General features: G+C 38.6%; 1 protein-coding gene across 1 annotated transcript in view; it reads left to right on the top strand.

Moving 5' to 3' along the window:
• The window catches only part of DNAAF4 (dynein axonemal assembly factor 4), a 105,207-nt gene that overhangs the window by 78,440 nt on the left and 7,409 nt on the right, over positions 1 to 19,358 (top strand). The window contains exons 8-10 of the mRNA XM_082388134.1: positions 10,466 to 10,619; positions 11,808 to 11,913; positions 13,479 to 19,180. Coding sequence (XP_082244260.1) covers positions 10,466 to 10,619; positions 11,808 to 11,913; positions 13,479 to 13,588 — 370 coding nt within the window. The 3' untranslated portion in view covers positions 13,589 to 19,180. The remainder of the gene's footprint in view (positions 1 to 10,465; positions 10,620 to 11,807; positions 11,914 to 13,478; positions 19,181 to 19,358) is intronic.

The raw sequence follows: 19,358 nt of genomic DNA, 5'->3' as shown, positions 1-19,358 counted from the left end.
GGAGGGGTACGGATGTGGGGCGAGCCTGCGGCGGCAGAGGCCGGCGTGACTTGCACCAGCCTGAGGTGCCCCGTGCGTTCTCCCGGGGAAGTTGTGCCTGGATCACGGGACCCTGGCCATGGCGGGCTGCACAGGCTCCCAGGGGGAAGGTGTGGAGAGTGACCTGTGCTTGCACACAGGCTTCTTGGTGGCTGCAGCAGCAGCCTTAACATCCCATGCCCGTCTCTGGGGTCTGCGCTGATAGCCGCGGTTCGCGCCTGTCTCTGGAGCTCCTTTAAGCGGCGATCTTAATCCTCTCTCCTCGCGCACCAGGAAACAAAGAGGCAAGAAAAAGTCTCTTGCCTCTTCGGCAGGTCCAGACTTTTTCTCAGACTCCGTCCCGGCTAGCCGTGGTGCACTAGCCCCCTTCAGGCTGTGTTCACGCGGCCAACCCCAGTCCTCTCCCTGCGATCCGACCGAAGCCTGAACCTCAGCTCCCAGCCCCCGCCCACCCCGGCGGGTGAGCAGACAAGCCTCTCGGGCTGGTGAGTGCTGCTCGGCACCGATTCTCTGTGCGGGAATCTCTCCGCTTTGCCCTCCGCACCCCTGTTGCTGCGCTCTCCTCCATGGCTCCGAAGCTCCCCCCTTCACCACCCACAGTCTCCGCCCGCGAAAGGGCTTCCTAGTGTGTGGAAACCTTTCCTCCTTCACAGCTCCCTCCCACTGGTGCAGGTCCCGTCCCTATTCTTTTGTCTCTGTTTTTTCTTTTGCCCTACGCAGGTACGTGGGGAGTTTCTTGCCTTTTAGGAGGTCTGAGATCTTCTACCAGCGTTCAGTAGGTGTTCTGTAGGAGTTGTTCCACATGCAGATGTATTTCTGATGTATTTGTGGAGAGGAAGGTGATCTCCGCGTCTTACGCTTCCGCCATCTTGAAGCTCCAACCCCCCTTGGTTTTTACCCAGTCTACTGGCCTTCTGCCTGCCCTGTCCCCCAGGTGTATCCAGTCTAAATTATTTGTTTAATAGTGTTTGCTTATCTTTAAGCTGCCATTGTCATAATCACAGTTATTATGTTCATAGCTTGTGATAGGTTACAAGAGCTTCACATATACTATCTCATTAAATCCTCGCAACTGTAGTTGGCTAGGAACCACTGCTTTTGCACTCATTTAACAAATGTTTATTGAGAGGCTAGCAGCTTTGCACAAAATAGCTCTTTTAATTCCTTTAGCAATCTAGCTAGTTGGATATTATTATCTTTATTACGATTTTATAAATGTAGAACAGGGCTAGAGAGGTTACGAAACTTGTCTCAGGTGGTAGTTTATAAGTAGAACCAGGATTCAATCCCAGGTCAATATGATTATGAAGCTTGTGTTTCAGATAGTGCTGTGCACCTCTCACAGATAAATAACATCTTCTTCCTGTCCTTTTGTTCCAGTTGTTCAGCCTTCGTGAAGGCAGCCCAAGTGGTGTGACCATGAATTGCTCTTCCTTGCAGCCTGAGAGTACTGAAGTGTGCATAGCTGAAGGTGCTCTCCTGTTGGATTGGTTTCTTTGGTCTAGAAAATATTGAAAGATTAAGTTGCAATAGACAGAGTTTATTTTCTGAGATGGAAGGAAAGAAAGTGAAGGCAAGTATTAAACTAGATACATTTCTAACAATAATTGCTTGGTGGGTACTGTTGAGGGCTCTGCTAGATTAGAGAATGTGAATTCATAGAGATGCCAGTCAGTATAGCTATGTGATTTATCTTTTATAGTGTTTAGTGTTTTGGATTTAAGAATAGATCATTGATCCAAGGTTGGAGTTTTGACTGACAAGTACAGCAGAAGACTAGTAGTGCAAGGGACCAGATTGCTCATGGAAAAATAGCTCGGATATTTAACCATGAAATCTAGGCTGGGTTAGAAAGGAAGAGATGCCCTGAGGGGCCCAGTGGACTAAGAGAATACAGAGCAGTTAAGAAATTAGAGGGCACTGTAAGGTTGAACGTTGACTATAAAGGGAAAGTTTGCAGAATAGAAAGTTCTGGTCAGTGGCTGGGATTCCAGAGTTTGATATCACTGAAGTAGTACAGTTCAGGTGACGACAAAGTCCAAGATGTGGCCCAGGGAGTGGGTAGCAAAAGTGAAGTTTAAGGGAAGGTAATTTGAGTTAAGGAGTCCCAGGTATTTCAAGGCTAAATTGATAAATGGGTCATATACATAAACCTTAGAATCTTCTGGAATTATGGCATAAATTGGGATGGAGACAGATGCTGGGAGCCAGGTTTCAAAGCCCTCAATGAATAAGAGAATAATGCTCTTAAAAAGCCAGTTAGATGACAGAGACTGGAAGGCCACAGGGTAAAGATGTCTGGAGTCCCAAAGGATGATGATTTTTTCATAAGGGGAGAATTACACCTTGGAACTAGCAGAAGCGAGTCTGGAAAATGCCAAGTCCTATGGTCCTAGCCCCTTCCCTGATGGTCCTCTGTAGAGACAGTGGTAGAGATAGCACTGCCCTCCGGAAAGAAAGAGCCAGGCTTACTTTAAAAAGCATTGTGTGGAAATTTTGAGGATTAAGAAAGGATTGGGTTGGGAGTTGGAGTCAATTATGGTAGAACAGGAATAAGAAAGTGCAAAGGAATAGAGGAGGATGAGAGTAGGAAAGACCAGCAAATACGAACTTTCATGTGAGGACAAAGAAGAAGCATGCTTTTTGATCAGCCCAAAGGTAGCAGGTTGATGGAGATGGTTAGAAAGTCCTTTGGCATAAGATGTTTTTGGTGCTGGGACTGGCTAAACGTCTTAGACAGTGTTTGATCTGGTTTTATTTTTGATATACTAATGCTGTGATTTCGATTTAAGAGAGGAAAGAGCAGATAAGATCATTGAGCTGAGGTTGGAATTTGACAAGTACAGCAAAAGATGTATGTGTGTGTGTGTGTGTGTGTGTGTGTGTGTGTGTGTGTGTGTGTGTGTGTGACTGCTGGCAAAAGCAATGAATTGCCAGCAACCTAGTGCAAAAGTGTACTTGGTTGCAGTCGGGTGTGACTGGTAGATTGTAATCACTTCAGTCTCTGTTGTTTTTTGTACCATTTTGCCTCACTGCCTCCAATTAGGTAGAATAAGAAAGAGAAGCAAAATAGGAGAAGAAAAGAGTTAAAAATGAGGAGAGATGGAAGAAAACTTATTAACTAGTGACACCCAGAGAAACAAAGTACAGTTAATCATAGAGCCAAGTACAAACAGATAAAAGGAAAGGTACTAATCATTAGAGAGAAATGTATCCTCTCTGGCAATGTAATGCAGTACAAAAGACAGAAACAGACATAATAGAACCCATTCAGAAGCAGTGTTGAATTTAAGCCAAAAGATAAAATACTTTCAAATACTTTCTTCTCCAGAGGCTTTGTTTCATGCTAGCCTTCTATATTTACACAGGCAAAAACAGTCCAACTGTCCTTTATTGTTTTTAAACCCGTGGGTAGAAGTGGACAAGCCTTCCAAAAGAGCAATAGTTTGAGAAAACTGTTTATGGGATTGTATCTACTCGAAAGAGACTCTTAGAAAAAGCCATAGAATGTTTTCATTTTTTTTACCTAGCATTCTACTGCCAAGTCTTAGTTTTAGATGCCAAATCTACCTTTCAGGAAAATTTATAAGCTTAGGTAATTTTATTTGCTCATGAGAACATTTTACCGTTGGCAATTAACATTGTACCAGATAGCTTTTTACTGAGAACATCTCATAAAACAGAGTTTCTGTGCTCTAATTTATATATTCGCATGGTGTGTTGTTATTTAACAGCCTTACATGACTCAGAATCTGTAAATAATAGCTACCCTTCCAGTCAATTATAATCATATGAGGTTAGATGAATCGTTGTTCTGTCCCACTGATGTTACTTTGTGCTTGAGTTTTACCATGCATTTTTTTGGATGCTCTCTTAACCCCAGACTGAAAGTTCCTTCTTCCCCCACATTAGGACCACTTGAATGCCATCTGCATACCTCACTCTCTACAGCAAATTGTAATGTTAGATAGGAGGAAATTAAGGATATATAATTCTACAATCTAGCGCCCAGCATCATATCACTGTTGTTACATAAAATTACCTACATTAGTTCTAGTGTCTGAATTTTCTTTTTTTTTCTCTTGGCCTAAGTGTCAGATTTTATAGCCTGCCCAATACTCCAGTCCTTTTAAGACTGAGGCTCTGCTCTGCTTTTACTTATTCTCTTTCCACCCAAGTTAATTCTCTTCTGAACCCCAGCTTTGTGTGTGGGAGCCTGCTATTTGATGACTGACTAACCTAGTACCAACTTGTGCCAGTCTGAATTTCTGTTTGCTTGCTGTTTGTGAATTTTCTGTAGCTGCATTCTATCTGCCTGTCTGGATGTCCTTTTACTTCATGTTGGACTTTTTGATACTGATTGTTAACCACCTGTTACCATCTTCTCCCAACACAGCTTACAGTTCTACTTGCCAGATTGAATTTCTTTCTAACACTTTGGTTTGGATCCATGCCCTGGCAAGAACTGTGAAGAGTTAACCGACCACAGTTTCATAGGTGCTGACAGAAGTCAGGAGACTCATGAGTCAAAGAGAAAGGACTTCACTATTCAAGGCACATCAAACAGAATGACCTTCGTGTTGGTTCACTCTGCCCCTAAAGTCCCATGGGGCCAATGCAGAGGGGGACCCAGGTGGATGCTGTACACACAGTAGGTTTTGTACCGTAGCTGAGAAGGCCAAGCTTAAGGAACACAGCTTTTTAGAGAGGATTATAAGCAAACCTGTCCAACTTTTGCCTCACAAGGTGATAATATCTTTATTATACTGAGCAGTGAACAAATCTATTCTTTGCCCCAGAGAGAGACACTATCTCTATCTTCCAAGGCTGTGCTCTATACAAACATCTTCGAAAAGACAGTCCCAAACAGAAGCTGTCAGTGCATCTGACATATGACACGCAGGGTAAAAGACCCATGGAGAATTGTCTCCCAGTATCCTCTTGTACTTGCCTACTTTCAGAACAGATCTGCCAAATCTGCCTTGCTCTGCTGCATTTTTTACAACTTTATTTGTTTATGGAGATAAGACAGTTTTCTTATGCTGCTACCTTTTGCCTGACATAAAGTTGAGAAGCCATATTCTAAGATGACTTCTTTGACATAATTATAATTTTGTTTGTTGATTGTATGTATTTTACAGCCTCTGTTGCAGTACAGTCCCTATTATGGCCTAACTTGTCATTTTATTTTGTGTGCAGTGTCCTTTTCCTCCTTCCATCCTGAGTGCTAAATTGTACTGGTTGATGTTCCTTCACTAAGGTGCACTAATACTCAGTTTTAGAAGCTCTTGAGACACCAAGAATGTTTTCTACCCACATAAGATGCTGAAAGAAACAAGGACCTTAAAAGTCTTTTGAGGGGTAGGTGGCTGTTAGAGTCCTTATTACCCACAAAACAGAGCTGTTGTGTCTTGTATTGGAATATGTGTTACTCTCTGCCTCCATTGCTGTTTCGAAGCCTCACTGCTTTTTTTTTTCAAATAAGAAAACATTGTTATAGTTTAACTGGCAGATTTTTTCTTACTATATATAAAATGACGGTGTGACATATAATCTGTAACATCTCAGTATACAAAGAACAGTACTATCAAGGTACAAATTCTACATCTTGCTTCCTTTAGTCATTTCTTTTTTTTTTAAATTAATTTTTATTGGAGTATAGTTGCTTTACAATGTTGTGTTAGTTTCTACTGTGCAGCAAAGTGAATCAGCTCTACGTATACATACATCCCCTCTTTTTTGGATTTCCTTCCCATTTAGGTCACCACAGTGCATTAAGTAGAGTTCCCTGTGCTATACAGTATGTTCTCATTAGTTATCTATTTTATACCTACTATCAATATACGCCCCACTGCTTTTGATTTCTCTTTTGATTTCTGCCCCTTTCTTTACTTCCCTCCACATTGCTTCTTTCTTATCACTCCTGCTTCTTGTAACTTCTCCTATGCTGAACCGTTGCTCAAAATGTTTGGCCCTTTTGGCCATTGCCAATCAGAATGTTTCTTTCTTTACAAAGTCAAACCAATCAATCATCATAAAAATGACAGGAGTGTTCGCAATTGTCCACGTCTCTTTTGCTCTTTCTGTACAGTCAGTACCATAAGGACTCAATGTGTTTTGAATGAGTACTTTTGCATAATTCTTTTCACTGGCATTGCTTTATTTGGAGCCATCAGGCGAGACTTACTGGTTATTAGCTTCTCTGTTTGAATTTGGTGTTCAAAGGCTACTACCCTTAAGACAGAGGTTTAATTTTTTTTCCCTTTCCTTTTGAAATTCAGCTATTTCTGAGTTCAGAACCATTCTGAAAGCCATAAAGCAAGTTATGCTTTATTGGTTGTTTGTACTGGTATTGAACTTTAAAGAATGTAATGTTCATTTGGATTTATATTTTAATATATATGTAAACATTAAAAATGTTTAATACTTCATATTTCTTGCTCTTATGCCTCCTACAATGGCTCTTATTTTTTAAAATTTTTATTGGCATATAGTTGATTTATAATGTTGTATTAGTTTCAGGTGTATAGCAAAGTGAATCTGTTATACATATACATATATGCACTCTTTTTTAGATTCTTTTCCCATATAGATCATTACAGAGTGTTGAGTAGAGTTCCTTGTGTTGTACAATAGGTCCTTATTAGTTATCTGTTTTATATATAGTAGTGTGTATATGTCAATCCCAATCTCCCAGTTTATCCCTCTCCCCCCTTTTCCCTCCTGGTAACCATAAGTTTGTTTCCTACATCCTACACTGGTTCTTTTAATACTGCTCATTGTAAGTTCTTCTTCCCTTAGAATCTGGGAGAATTTTTCTGATAAAACTGTTACATTATAAAACTGTAAACTTATGTTAAAGATGAAAAATGGAACTCCAAATGAATGTATTAATATAAGGTTTATATAGCTATAAACCAGTGGAATAGATAGCCCAGAAACAACCTTCACATATGAAAATCATATGGTCAAATGATTTTCAACAAGGGTGCTAAGACTATTTAATGGAGAAACGATGTTATTTTTCAACCAATGGTGTTGGAAAAACTGGATATCCAGTTTTGATTCCATTTTCAGTCTTTATTCCAAAGAATGAATTTGAACCCTTACCTAACACCATATACAAAAATTAACTCAAAATGGATCAAACACCTAAACATAAGAGCTAAAACTATAAAACTCTTAGGGGAAAACATAGGGTTCTTCATGACATTGGATTTGGCAATATTTCTTGGATGTGACATCAAAAGCACGGGTAACAAAAGAAAAAATGGTTATTTTGGAATGCATCAAAATTAAAAACTTTTGTGCATCAAAGATACTGTCAACAGAGTGAAAAGACAACCCATGGAATAGAGAAAATATTTGCAAATCATATATCTGAAAAGGGTTAATATCAGAGTACATATAAAGAACTTCTACAACTCAACAGCAAAAAATAAACAGCCTGATTACAAAATGTGCAAAGGACTTAAATAGACCTTTCTTCAAAGATATGCACATGGCTAATAAGCACGTGGAAAGATGCCGAACATCACTAACCATTCAGAAAATGCAAATGAAAAGCACAATGAGATACTACTTCACACACAGAAGGATGGCTATTATTAAAAAACAAACAAACAACAAAAAAACCCCAGAAAATAACAAGTGTTGGTGAGGTTGTAGAAAAATTGGAACCCTTGAACACTGTTGGTGGGAATGTAAAATGGTGGTGCACAGTAGAGAAAACAGTACGGAGGCTCCTCAAAAAGTTAAAAATAGAATTACCATATGAGGGAATTCCCTGGCAGTCCAGTGGTTAGGATTCCATGCTTCCACTGCAGGGGGCACGGGTTCGAACCCTGGTTAGGGAACTAAGATCCTGCATACTGTGCAGCATGACCAAAAAAAAAGAATTCCCATATGACCCAGCAGTTCTGTGTCTAGATATACACACAAAAGTATTGAAAGCAGGGACACAAACAGATATTTGTACACCCATGTTTATAGCAGCGTTATTCACAATAGCCAAAAGGTGAAAGCAACCCAAGGGTCTATTGATGGATAAATGAATAAACAAATGTGATATATCCATACAGTAGACTATTATTCAACCTTAGAAAGGAAGAAAATATTGTCACGTGCTACAACATGATGAACTTTGAAGACATTATGCTAAGTAAAATAAGCTAGGCACAAAAGGACAAATATTGTCCTTATATGACTCCACTTATATGAGGTACCTAGAGTAGTCAAACTCACAGAGACAGAAAAAGAAGGGTGGTTGTCAAAGGTAGGAGGGAATGGGGAGTTATTGTTCAATAAGTATAGAGTTTCATTTTGGTAAGATGAGAAAGTTCTAGATATGGATGGTGCTGATGGTTGTACAAAAGTGTGTAAAGTGTGTATGTATTTAATGCCACTAAGCTGTACACTTAAAAATGGTTAAAATGGTAGATTTTAAAATTAAAATTAAATTAATTTAAAAAGAAGGTTTGTAGTAGACACAATTGGTTATCTAGCCAACATTTATCATCTCCGTTTATCCTTGTTGGCGGAGTCCCTATTTTGTTTAGGTGTGTAGACCTTGCCTGTGTGACTTAGGGTGGGGACCTTATCCCAAGTTCAGCTATAAATTCTGATTGACTGCAACAAATCAGGATTACTTTCATTACACTGCTGGTGTGTGTGTGTGTTTTATGTATATGTGCAGTAATGTTTATTATAATATTGTTTATAAAAACTAAGTATTGGGAAACAAAACACCTAAGTGTCTATCAGTAGGAGGAGACTGGTTTTAGAAATCCTTGCACAAATGAGAGAGTGGTCTGTAAAAATCTCTGTAAAAATAGTATATCTCTATATTTATTACCATGGACAGATGGTCATATTGTTGAATTTTTTTAAAAGTTCCCAAACAGCAGTATATAGCATTGAGGAGTGAAACTGGAGAGAGAGAGAATGGGTAGAAGAATTGAGAACAGGAGAAACTGGTGGGTTTTTTAAGGCAAAATATTTTTTAAGGGTAGATATTTTTGGTCAGTGAGATGGGAAAGGAAGTGAACTGGGAGATTTCTGGGCAAGGTTTTCTAGCTCTCAAGGAGCATATCCCAGAAAATACTGTCCCATTTTCTTCTAATGAATATTGTGTCTGAATGTGGCACCTTGAACTATGCATGAGGAAAACCAGCTCCAGGATGAAGTAGCTGCTGAGTCCAGTAGGGTGGAGAAATGGAAGGAACCTGAGGCCTTGATAAGATCCTTGTTCTGCTGGTCATGTTGGGCATGGAGCCTTTGCCTCTGAACTTGCTTAATGTGAGGTGATCTATTTCCTTCCTTGTTTACACCAGTTTGAGTTGAGGTTCTGTTACTTGCAGTCAGAAACATCCTAGCTGAAATGAGACATTTCAGAAAGCTAAACTGTTCCCACAGAATTAGCTTTTCTAGTTTGTGGAAGTTATTTTAAACTTGAGTCAGGCTTAGGTTAGATGTCACAGTGGTGTCATTTTACCTTTTATTCATGATTTGCTGGCTCCTTTTATGGGTCTACTTTTGAAGTCATCGTGTTTATTATTCTAGAATTGTAAAGTGTACAGTACAATCGACTGGAAATGAATACAAAGTGTTGTTTATATGGCACTTTTATATTTGGCAAAGTATTTTCTATTTTCCTTATGTTTATGCATTTTTCGAAATACCAGGAATTGTACATGAAAAACAAAAAAGAAACTTTATGTTTTAAATACATCCTTTAATTATGTACGTCTCTTTATTTGAAGAGAATTTTGGAAGGTTTGAACTGAAAGAGTGTATTTATTAGGATGCTTTTGTTTTGCAAGTAACTGAGAAACCCAATTTAAACTGACTTAATGTTTAAAGGAATTTATTGGCTTATATAACTAAAAAGCTAAAGGTGTGTTACATTTCGGGTAAAGCTTGGTCCAACAGCTTAACTGCCTTTTTATCCTTTTCATAATTCAATAGTATCAACTTTATTCTAGTGCTAGCTCCTCCCACAGTATTAAAAATGGTCAGCAACAATTTGGGCTTATGTGCTTTCTTCATTTGTGTCCAGCAGGGGGAATTTTCCCAATTTTTCGTTCTCCAACGTTGGTAATCAAATCACAGGCTTCATTCTGAATAGACCAGTTTAGGTCATAAATCCAACCCTTTGTCAATCATTGTAGCAGGGAGGATGGAAATATGCCTATTGGCTTAAGATACTGATTGGCTACCCTTGGAGGTGGAGGTGAGGTCAGTCCCGTTCAGATTACATGCTGATGTATGGAGGATAGGTGGGCTTAGTGCCACCCACAATGTCCATTTTACAAGGAATGGAAAGAAAGGAAGCCATCCATCCCCTGTGCCAAATATCATTAGATATTATTTCTGTGTTTCTCTTTTAGTGTTACATTGTTTTTCTTTTATGTTTTCATCTCATTAGCAAATTGTTTGCAACAGAAAACTATTTGGCAGCTATTAATGCATACAACTTAGCCATAAGACTAAATAATAAGATTCCACTACTATATTTGAATCGGGCTGCTTGCCATCTAAAACTGAAAAACTTACACAAGGCCATAGAAGATTCTTCTAAGGTATGTATATCTATTTATTTATGTATGGTGCTTTAAAATTGTTATGCTTCTATTTATTGGTTTAAATGATGCCCTTATCTTTTGTCAGTTAAATTTGAATAAATGAGATGCAAGGATTTTAAGAATCTTGCTTATTACATCTTTTTACTGAAAAAAAATATATATATATTTTTTTGGCCGTGCCACATGGCTTGCAGGATCTTAGTTCCCCAACTAGGGATCGAACCTGTGTCCCCTGTATTGGAAGCACAGAGTCCTAACCAATGGACCCCCAGGGAATTCCCCCCAAAAAGAATTTTTTTTAATGGACAAGGAACTAGTGTTTCTTGAGACTTCAAATTAGATTAGAGATCCCCTATCAATTGCCCTGGTGTATCAATTGAAGTTCAGAAGGAAATTAGTAAATGGTTGTCAGTTTGTGCTCACCTTTTTTCTTATCAAAGTTTTGCAGACTTAATGCGAAGATAGAACACTTGGTGTCACTACTGCTTGCGCAGTAAAAGGATATCTCCATGATCATTTTTCCATTTTCAGAGTAATTTAGTATATTCTAATTTCCATTATGAATATCATGTCATTATCTTAAACTTCTAGTTTTTTCTTTTTTTTTTCCCCCATATCAAAGTAACTTGTTTTAAGGGAAATCACATGCAAAATCTCTTATGTGTCTCCTTGAGATTGAGGATATAGAGGAAACAATCAAGTCCTCATATTTTGATCTCATTAAGCTATTGAAGATCTGACAATATTTTTATGATCCAGTTTTCCTATTAGTAGCATAATTTCGGGCACAAACAAATATTTATTGAATGAATGAATAAACTGAATCACCAAATTTAAATATAGAAGCATTATATATAGTATATATAATACTATAATTAATAGCATTAATTAAATTAATGCTATTTAATCATCCCTGCTAGTAAAGGTAAAGCTGTAGAGGTTTCAAATGATAAACTAAATCATAAGTTTGGGGGCAAGGGTATGAATCTCATATAGGAACAATTGAACAAGTCCTAAAATTGTTCAACATAAATGTATGTATTTGATAAATTCCTGTCCTAGTTAAGCCAAAAATTTAGGTGGGTGAGGGCTTGAGGCTTGTTTTAAAGTTGAGTTTTATCATGTTTTTGCTCAAGTTTAAATTAGGAAATTATATTTTTCCCTATTTTTTTTTCTTTTTGTAAGGCACTAGAATTATTGACACCACCTGTTGCAGACAATGCTAATGCAAGAATGAAGGCACATGTACGACGTGGAACAGCATTCTGTCAACTAGAATTGTATGTAGAAGGTAAGAAATGACAGAAATGTTTTAAGTTCGAAGTTATACTCTAAAAAAAATGTCATTGCCATTATTCAAGATGACTCCATTATTTTATACTTCTGGCATTTAATTTATTCTTTGCAATTTATCTGACAAAACAAAAGATGATTTGAAATATTTTAAAAAATCATTGTTGTAGAAGGGAATTAACACAAGATGTAAACATCTCCCTAGGTCTAGGGAGATGCTGTAGTATCAGACAAGTTTTTTTGTGGAAAGATGTGTGATAAATGAGTCACTTAAGATATAATGGAAATTTTAAAATGACCTTCTTTGGTCAGACACACAGACACTACATACATACATATATACATATATACATTCATAAGCTCAGAAATAACTGATCTACCACAATGTATGATCAATTGCTTATTTTTGTGAGACCGTACTAAGGTTTGTAATTCAGTCTCATGTGTATGGAAGCCATATTTATTTAATTTTTATTGTTTTAATTTAATTTTTATTGTTTTTCATTTTTAATGTAATTAAGGACTATTTGCGGTTACTCATGTTGCCCCTGAGTTTTATCTTCAGTGCTCTTCTTCCCATACTTCCCTACCCAGATTCCCGTTCAGTTTCCCTTTATTCAAGGCCTAAAGGCCTATTCCTGATGATGTCTTGCCAGGGAATTGGCTTTAGCTTATAAAGTTTTATTATTTCTGACTTGTTTGTAAGCTTGTTTCTGGCCTTTTTAGATTTTTCTAACCAAAGCATCCAAATTAGGTTTATATGCCTATCCTTTTTTTTAAGAGTCTTGTCTAGCTTCATGACGATAAAAATTATCAAGACAGGAATGAAACACTATAAGCATTTTTTAGGAATTACAGCATCCTAGACTTTTTTGAGCTAAAAGGACCCTTCATTTTAAAGATGAGAAAATGGAGACTTAGAGACGTTAAGTGATTTGCCTGAAGTGGCATGGCAAATCAATAGCACCTGGAACTCAAGTTTCCTTAGAAATTCTTCTCACTGATATTTTTGTTAAAGATTTAGATTCAGTTATATATTTTTAACAACCAGTCCACAATGCTTTCCTTTTTAACCAATTTTCCTCAAAGAAATTTTGTAGATAGGATAATTAGAAAAAAAAAAAAAAAGAGAGCACAAACTATAGTCTATAAATTATATAAAGTATGGATTGAGTGTACCAAAATTATTTTTTAAAATCTAGAATTTTGAAATAAGATGACATTTATTACTTTTTCATTGAAGTGATAAAAATGTCCTTTTGATATATGAGTTTTGAGTCTATTCATGCTTTAATGAATTTAAGCTGTTAGCTTATTTGTATTTCAGTTTAAAATAACTGCTTCTTACTGACTCTTGAATGAAATCATAATTATTTCTGAAATTACTGAAAAATTTCTTCAGTCTCTTAGAGACCATGTATGTGAAAATGGGAATCTGACTAAAACCTGTTGCTTGTGCTGAACCATGGATTTAATGATTCTTTTTATTTTTAAAAAATATTGTTTAGATAACACAAGTATTTATAAAATATTTTGTTCATCATCATTGCTATATAAATATAGGCCTACAGGATTATGAAGCTGCCCTTAAGATTGATCCATCCAACAAAATTGTACAAAATGATGCTGAGAAGATTCGGAATATAATTCAAGGAACAGAACTAAAATCTTAATGACTACTAGAAGCAACTAAGTATTGTACTAGGTATTGTTCTAAGTTTTACAAAAATAACTGGAGGCATTAGGAATCTGTGCATATTACGGCTGATTATACAGAATCACTTTCTCTTTAGTTCTGTACAGGGCAGAATACTATACATCTGTAGAAAATGAAATGTTTGATTTCAATGGCTTTTGAATAAGTAAATCAAAGTAAGAATAATCTATTTTAATTTTTTGTTTCATATTACAACATAATTTAATTATATTTTTTTGTTACTGAATTCAGCTTGCCCTTATAACTAACAAAATATTTGTTGGTGTGATTACCAGGACACTTACTGATTCATTTTTAATGTGGAGAAGTTTAAAATAAAAGATTGTGTTTATAAAGTATTTTTGTTTGTATTAAATACTCTATTTAATTGTCTGAATGATTGGCCTTGGTATAATCAATACTGATGTTTTGACTTAGTTTCCAAATGCACAGAACCTTCTTTTAAAAAAATACTGCTCCACTACCTGTTGTTTGAGGTTAGACCAGTTTACCCTACTAAAACAACTGTTTGGGAAACCTCATCTTCAACTTTAGTTGTGGGAAGTGTTTGCCAAAGCGTCGATCATATTTTATAACACTATCTGGTGGTGATAAATTTTCTACTGAGATTTTTTCTAGTACCTTCAAGTACATCAGGAAAAAAACAAAAGAAGGCAGCAGGGACTTCCTTGGTGGCCCAGTTGTTAAGAATCTGCCTGCCAATGCAGGCGACAGGGGTTCGAGCCCTGGTCCGGGAAGATCCCACATGCCACAGAGCAACTAAGCCCGGACGCCACAACCACTGAGCCTGTGCTCTAGAGACCGAGAGCCACAACTACTGAGCCTGCGTGCTACACCTACTGAAGCCCGTGCGCCTAGAGCCCGTGCTCCGCAACAAGAGAAGCCACCGCAATGAAAAGCCTACACACCGCAACGAAGAGTAGCCCTTGCTCGCTGCAGCTAGAGAAAGCCCGTTCGCAGCAACAAAGTCCTAACACAGCCAAAAATAAATAAATAAATTTATTAAAAAAAAAAAAAAAAAGGAAGCAAAGGTGAAAATGTTAACTTAGAGTATTATGATACTGACACTGGATTGCACCACCACTTGTGTTATATCTCTGTGATGATGCAAGCATTAAGCAAAACCAGTACAGCTTCCCTTTTGCATCCAATAGTTGTCACATTTCTCTGTGATTACATGTAGAGGATTTTTAGGAAAACAAAACAAAATTTTTAGGAGTAAGTTTTTATAGTATTTGTTCATCAGATGTCATTCAAGTGGATCATAAAACAGCCTCTTTCTTAAAAAAAAAAAAGCAGTACTTTTTTGAATAGGTAAGAGTATCCTAGTTCAGCAACCTTGAAATTTTTACTTCTATAAAGCAACTCTTGATAACTTCTATAGCAGTTCTGCCCAGTTATCAGACCTTCTGGTGAGACAGGATTGCTTTTTTCTTATAATCAACCCTGGTTTGGTTTTTTTGTTTTAATTAATTAATTAATTAATTAATTACTGGCTGTGTTGGGTCTTTGTTGCTGCAGTGAGCCGGGGCTACTCTTTGTTGTGGTGCGCGAGCTTTTCATTGCGGTAGCCTCTCCTTTGCCGAGCACGGGCTCTAGGCACACGGGCTTCAGTAGTTGTGGCACTCGGGCTTAGTAGTTGTGGCTTGCAGGCTCTAGAGCACAGGCTCAGTAGTTGTGGTGCATGGGCATAGTTGCTCCGCGGCATGTGGGATCTTCCTGGACCAGGCCTCAAACGCGTGTCCCCTGCATTGGCAGGCGGACTCTCAACCACTGTGCCATCAGGGAAGTTCCCCTGGTTTGCTTTTATTTTTAAAAATAAATGTGACCAAAATAGAGATGGTTCTTCTGTTTGTCTCATACCAGTTTGACATTCAAAATACTTTAACCAAACTAGTCTTTCCTCAGGCTCTTCCTGTTGCAGGAAAAATGGGGCACATGAGGATGGTCATGTCCCAGGTCTCGGGTGAGTCCCTGGGACAGGCCACCAAGTGAGGATCCTTGGCTTCGCGCAGGAAATAATTCAAGAGCGAGCCATAGTAAAGGGAAAGCAGGTTTGTTTAGAGATATACGCATTCCATAGTCAGAATGTGGTCCATCTCAAAAGGCAAGAGTGTTGCTGAGGTGTGGGGGGGATAGTTTTTACGGGCTGGGTAATTTCATAGGTGGGAGGATTATTCCTACTGTCTTGGACAAGGGGCAGGGATTTCCAGGAATTGGGCCACTGCCCACTTTGGCCTTTTATGGTCAGCCTCGGAGCTGTCATGGTGCCTGTGGATGTATCATTTAGCTAATGTATTGATATTACAGTGAGCGTGTAATAAGGCTCAAGGGCTACTGGAAGTTGAATCTTCTGCCATCTTGGACCTAGTTGGTTCTAACTAGTTTTTTTCTGCATCCTCAATGGCTGTGTCATTCTTTTAAAGGTTGTGCCCTGCCCCCTTCCCTCCTGTCTCATTCCTATTACTATCCCAATCAGAAGACAAAAACTGGGCCCAATAGCTACCCTAAGAGCAAAAAAATCTATTTTTGGAGGAGGTAGAAGAAGGGAGTCTTAAGTAGTTATTTATTCTTTTTGACCCTATCCTCTAAGTCTTGGTTTAAAAGCAACAGACACTCATTTGTATTCACTTGACCTTTTTTGAGCAATCTTCTATTAAGGGACTTCTGTCTTAGACTGAAGTAGTGATAGAGTTAAAATATAGATACAGACATTCCCATTTCATTTATGATAAAAACATGCTTCCCAAATAATAGTGTTATCATTAAAGCCTATGAGTAAAAGATTATTAAAAGAAAAAAATTGTCATGGTAGTCCTTTGACATGACCAAGCCAGAGAAGGAAGGATTTATTACTTGCAGCAAGTAAGGAGAACACTGGGGATCTTTCCCAAGGCAGTGTCTCCCAGAACAGCAAACTTGGGGAAGTTTTAAGCTAAGGGTCCATGCATATTCATGAAGGAGCTTGAGCAGAGAATTCTGCATGGCATTGGACAAAGGTCAACAGAGTTCCAAGCTTTAGTTGATTGAAGTCATGAAGGTCAGAAAAGGTCAACATCATCATCCCTTAGCTTCCAGTAGATCTGGTGGTTGAGCCCTGGAGGGGGTTTAAATTCTGCAGAACAGCTCAAGAAAGTGCTTCAGGCTAATCTTTACCATTGAAACAGATCTGGAAGTCTTTATTTTATTTTTTTTTACAGGAAGCGGCTTTTCTTTTTTTTTTTTTTAATTTTTATGTATTTATTTATTTATGGCTGTGTTGCGTCTTCATTTCTGTGCCAGGGCTTTCTCTAGTTGCGGCAAGTGGGGGCCACTCTTCATCGCGGTGCGCGGGCCTCTCATTATCGCGGCCTCTCCCTGCGGAGCACAGGTTCCAGACGCGCAGGCTCAGTAATTGTGGCTCACGGGCCCAGCCCCTCCGCGGCATGTGGGATCTTCCCAGACCAGGGCTCGAACCCGTGTCCCCTGCATTGGCAGGCAGATTCTCAACCACTGTTTCACCAGGGAAGCCCCTGGAAGTCTTTATTATCCGATTTGTTATCTCTGTTGTTGTTCCTTCTCTTGCCTGATAAGAGTCCTTTGTTCTTTTGTTCCCTTAAGATCATTATTACTGAGGGCAAGCATTGTGGCCAGGCTTAGATCACAAAATGGCTTAGGCCTAAAATGGCTTCTCTTATGTCAAGAAAGCCATGCCTGGATCTCTTTCTCTGAGGACCCCCTACCGTAACTGCTTATTACGTAAATACACAGTGTACACATTAATTAAAGAAACCTTTTCTGCAAATTTGGTAATAAACAAATATCAAAGCTATATCAAAATTTTGCATGCAAAGGAAAAACTGCTAGTTAGTCCATTTTGCAATTGATGCTTTATAGAAATAGGAAATGTTAAAAAACAAAGTTCAAAGTCTGAAGACCTAATTGGCCTTATTCAGTGATTCATGATTTAAGCAGTATCATATCTAGCAACTAGAAGGGCCCCCTGAGAGGTTGTACAAAAGGGAAGGTTTTTATAGAAAGAAGGGTGGGGCACAAGGGAGCTATTAATGAAAAAAAATAATGGATTATTTTTAGGCTAAGGCATCTTTTGCTGGGAAGGGTTTTGTCAGGCAGATTGCTTCTTCTTCCTTTAGGGTGTTGGGTGGAGTTGGAGAGGGCCCAAGTGACAGATTACCTCTTGGTGCTGACCAGCAAATTCCAAATTGATTGATTAAGATTACATTTCTGGGAAAGGTCAAAACTGCTGTTAGGTTAGGTATTAAATCATGGGCTTTTAACACAAGTGCTGCCATTTTGGGCCTGTGATTTTTCTCTTTAACAGAAATAATAGGAAATAGGAATAGGAAATAATTAGATTATTGTTAGACTAGATTTTTATTTTGTTTATTATTTAAAAAAATTAATTTATTTTTGGCTGCATTGGGTCTTTGTTGCTGCATGCAGGCTTTTCTCTAGTTGTGGTGAGCAGGGGCTATTCTTCGTTGCAGTGCGCAGGCTTCTCATTGCGGTGGCTTCTCTTGTTCCGGAGCACGGGCTCTAGGCGCACAGACTTCAGTAGTTGTGTTGCTCAGACTTAGTTGCTCCACGGCATGTGGAATCTTCCGGGACCAGGGCTCGAACCCATGTCCCCTGCATTGGCAGGCAGATTCTTAACCACTGCACCACCAGGGAAGTCCTAGACTAAATTTTTAAAAAGAGTTATTTCCTTACATGCCACTTGCCTCTTGACTGACAATCACATGAGAGTCAGCTAGGGTGGGTAAGTAACTAGTTTCACAAAATGTGTCTCTATCTCATTAAACATGCTTAAGCATTTTGTCAGGGATGCTCATTTCCTCCTTTCTTTCCAGAAAGAGGATTACATCAAGCAAAAAAAGGTTTGTCCCAGACCAGGTTTGGGATAACTTTTCTTTTACACATTTTAGCTCTTTACTGACAGAGGTAAAAGTATTACTCCTAATAGATCAATGCTGTCTAATAGTTAAATGGAAAGTAAACACATGTATTTAAGTAAACATATCCTGTTCCAGTTTCCTAGTATCACAAAAAACTAGAGCTGGACAGTAGTTACAGCAGTAAAAACAAGTATTACTCAGGAACTATTACAATAGGAGAAAAGAGCACTCAGTGTAGAACTGGGTTCAGTTCCTACTACAGAATGGACAGGTGATGATTTATAGCCAAGGAGCAATAGTGGGGTCGGGGGGAAGTGGGAAAGGGGGTGGCTTGTCAGTGGATAGAAAATTACTGAGAGGAAACATCAGGGGTAGGGAGATACTGGCTAAACTAACCTAACAGGATTCCTGCTGAAGACAGGCCATTTTGATCAGATATCACCTGGGAGATGGTGAGAGATGAGGAATTTGGTTAGACATTGAAGGTGATCAGATGTTGATGGTGGGATTGTGGTTAAACCGATTTAACAAGATTTTTTTTTTTTTTTAAAATCTTCTTCAACTGATCAACATGACCACCGGTGACACAACAATGTTATTGACACACAACACTCAAAAGTGGGGCCTCTCTTCACTCCAGGGGGACAAGTCAGGTGAGTGGGGCTTCCCTCATGGGGGCAAAGGAGTCAGGGCTGCTCACCTGAGGGGCGGGTGTCATGGAACCCACCTCTTGGTTGTGATGGCTTCGAGTTTCCCCACCATTCAGGATTCATGCCCATGCTCCCTTCTGACCTCCATATCCATAGCAGTTTCAAGTTTCAGCCTAAGCTC

Source organism: Balaenoptera borealis, assembly GCF_965194805.1.
Source record: "Balaenoptera borealis genome assembly, chromosome: 3".
Classification (NCBI taxonomy): Eukaryota; Metazoa; Chordata; class Mammalia; order Artiodactyla; family Balaenopteridae; genus Balaenoptera; species Balaenoptera borealis.
Note: the sequence above shows the minus strand (reverse complement) of the source record. Positions and strands in the feature narration are given on the sequence as shown.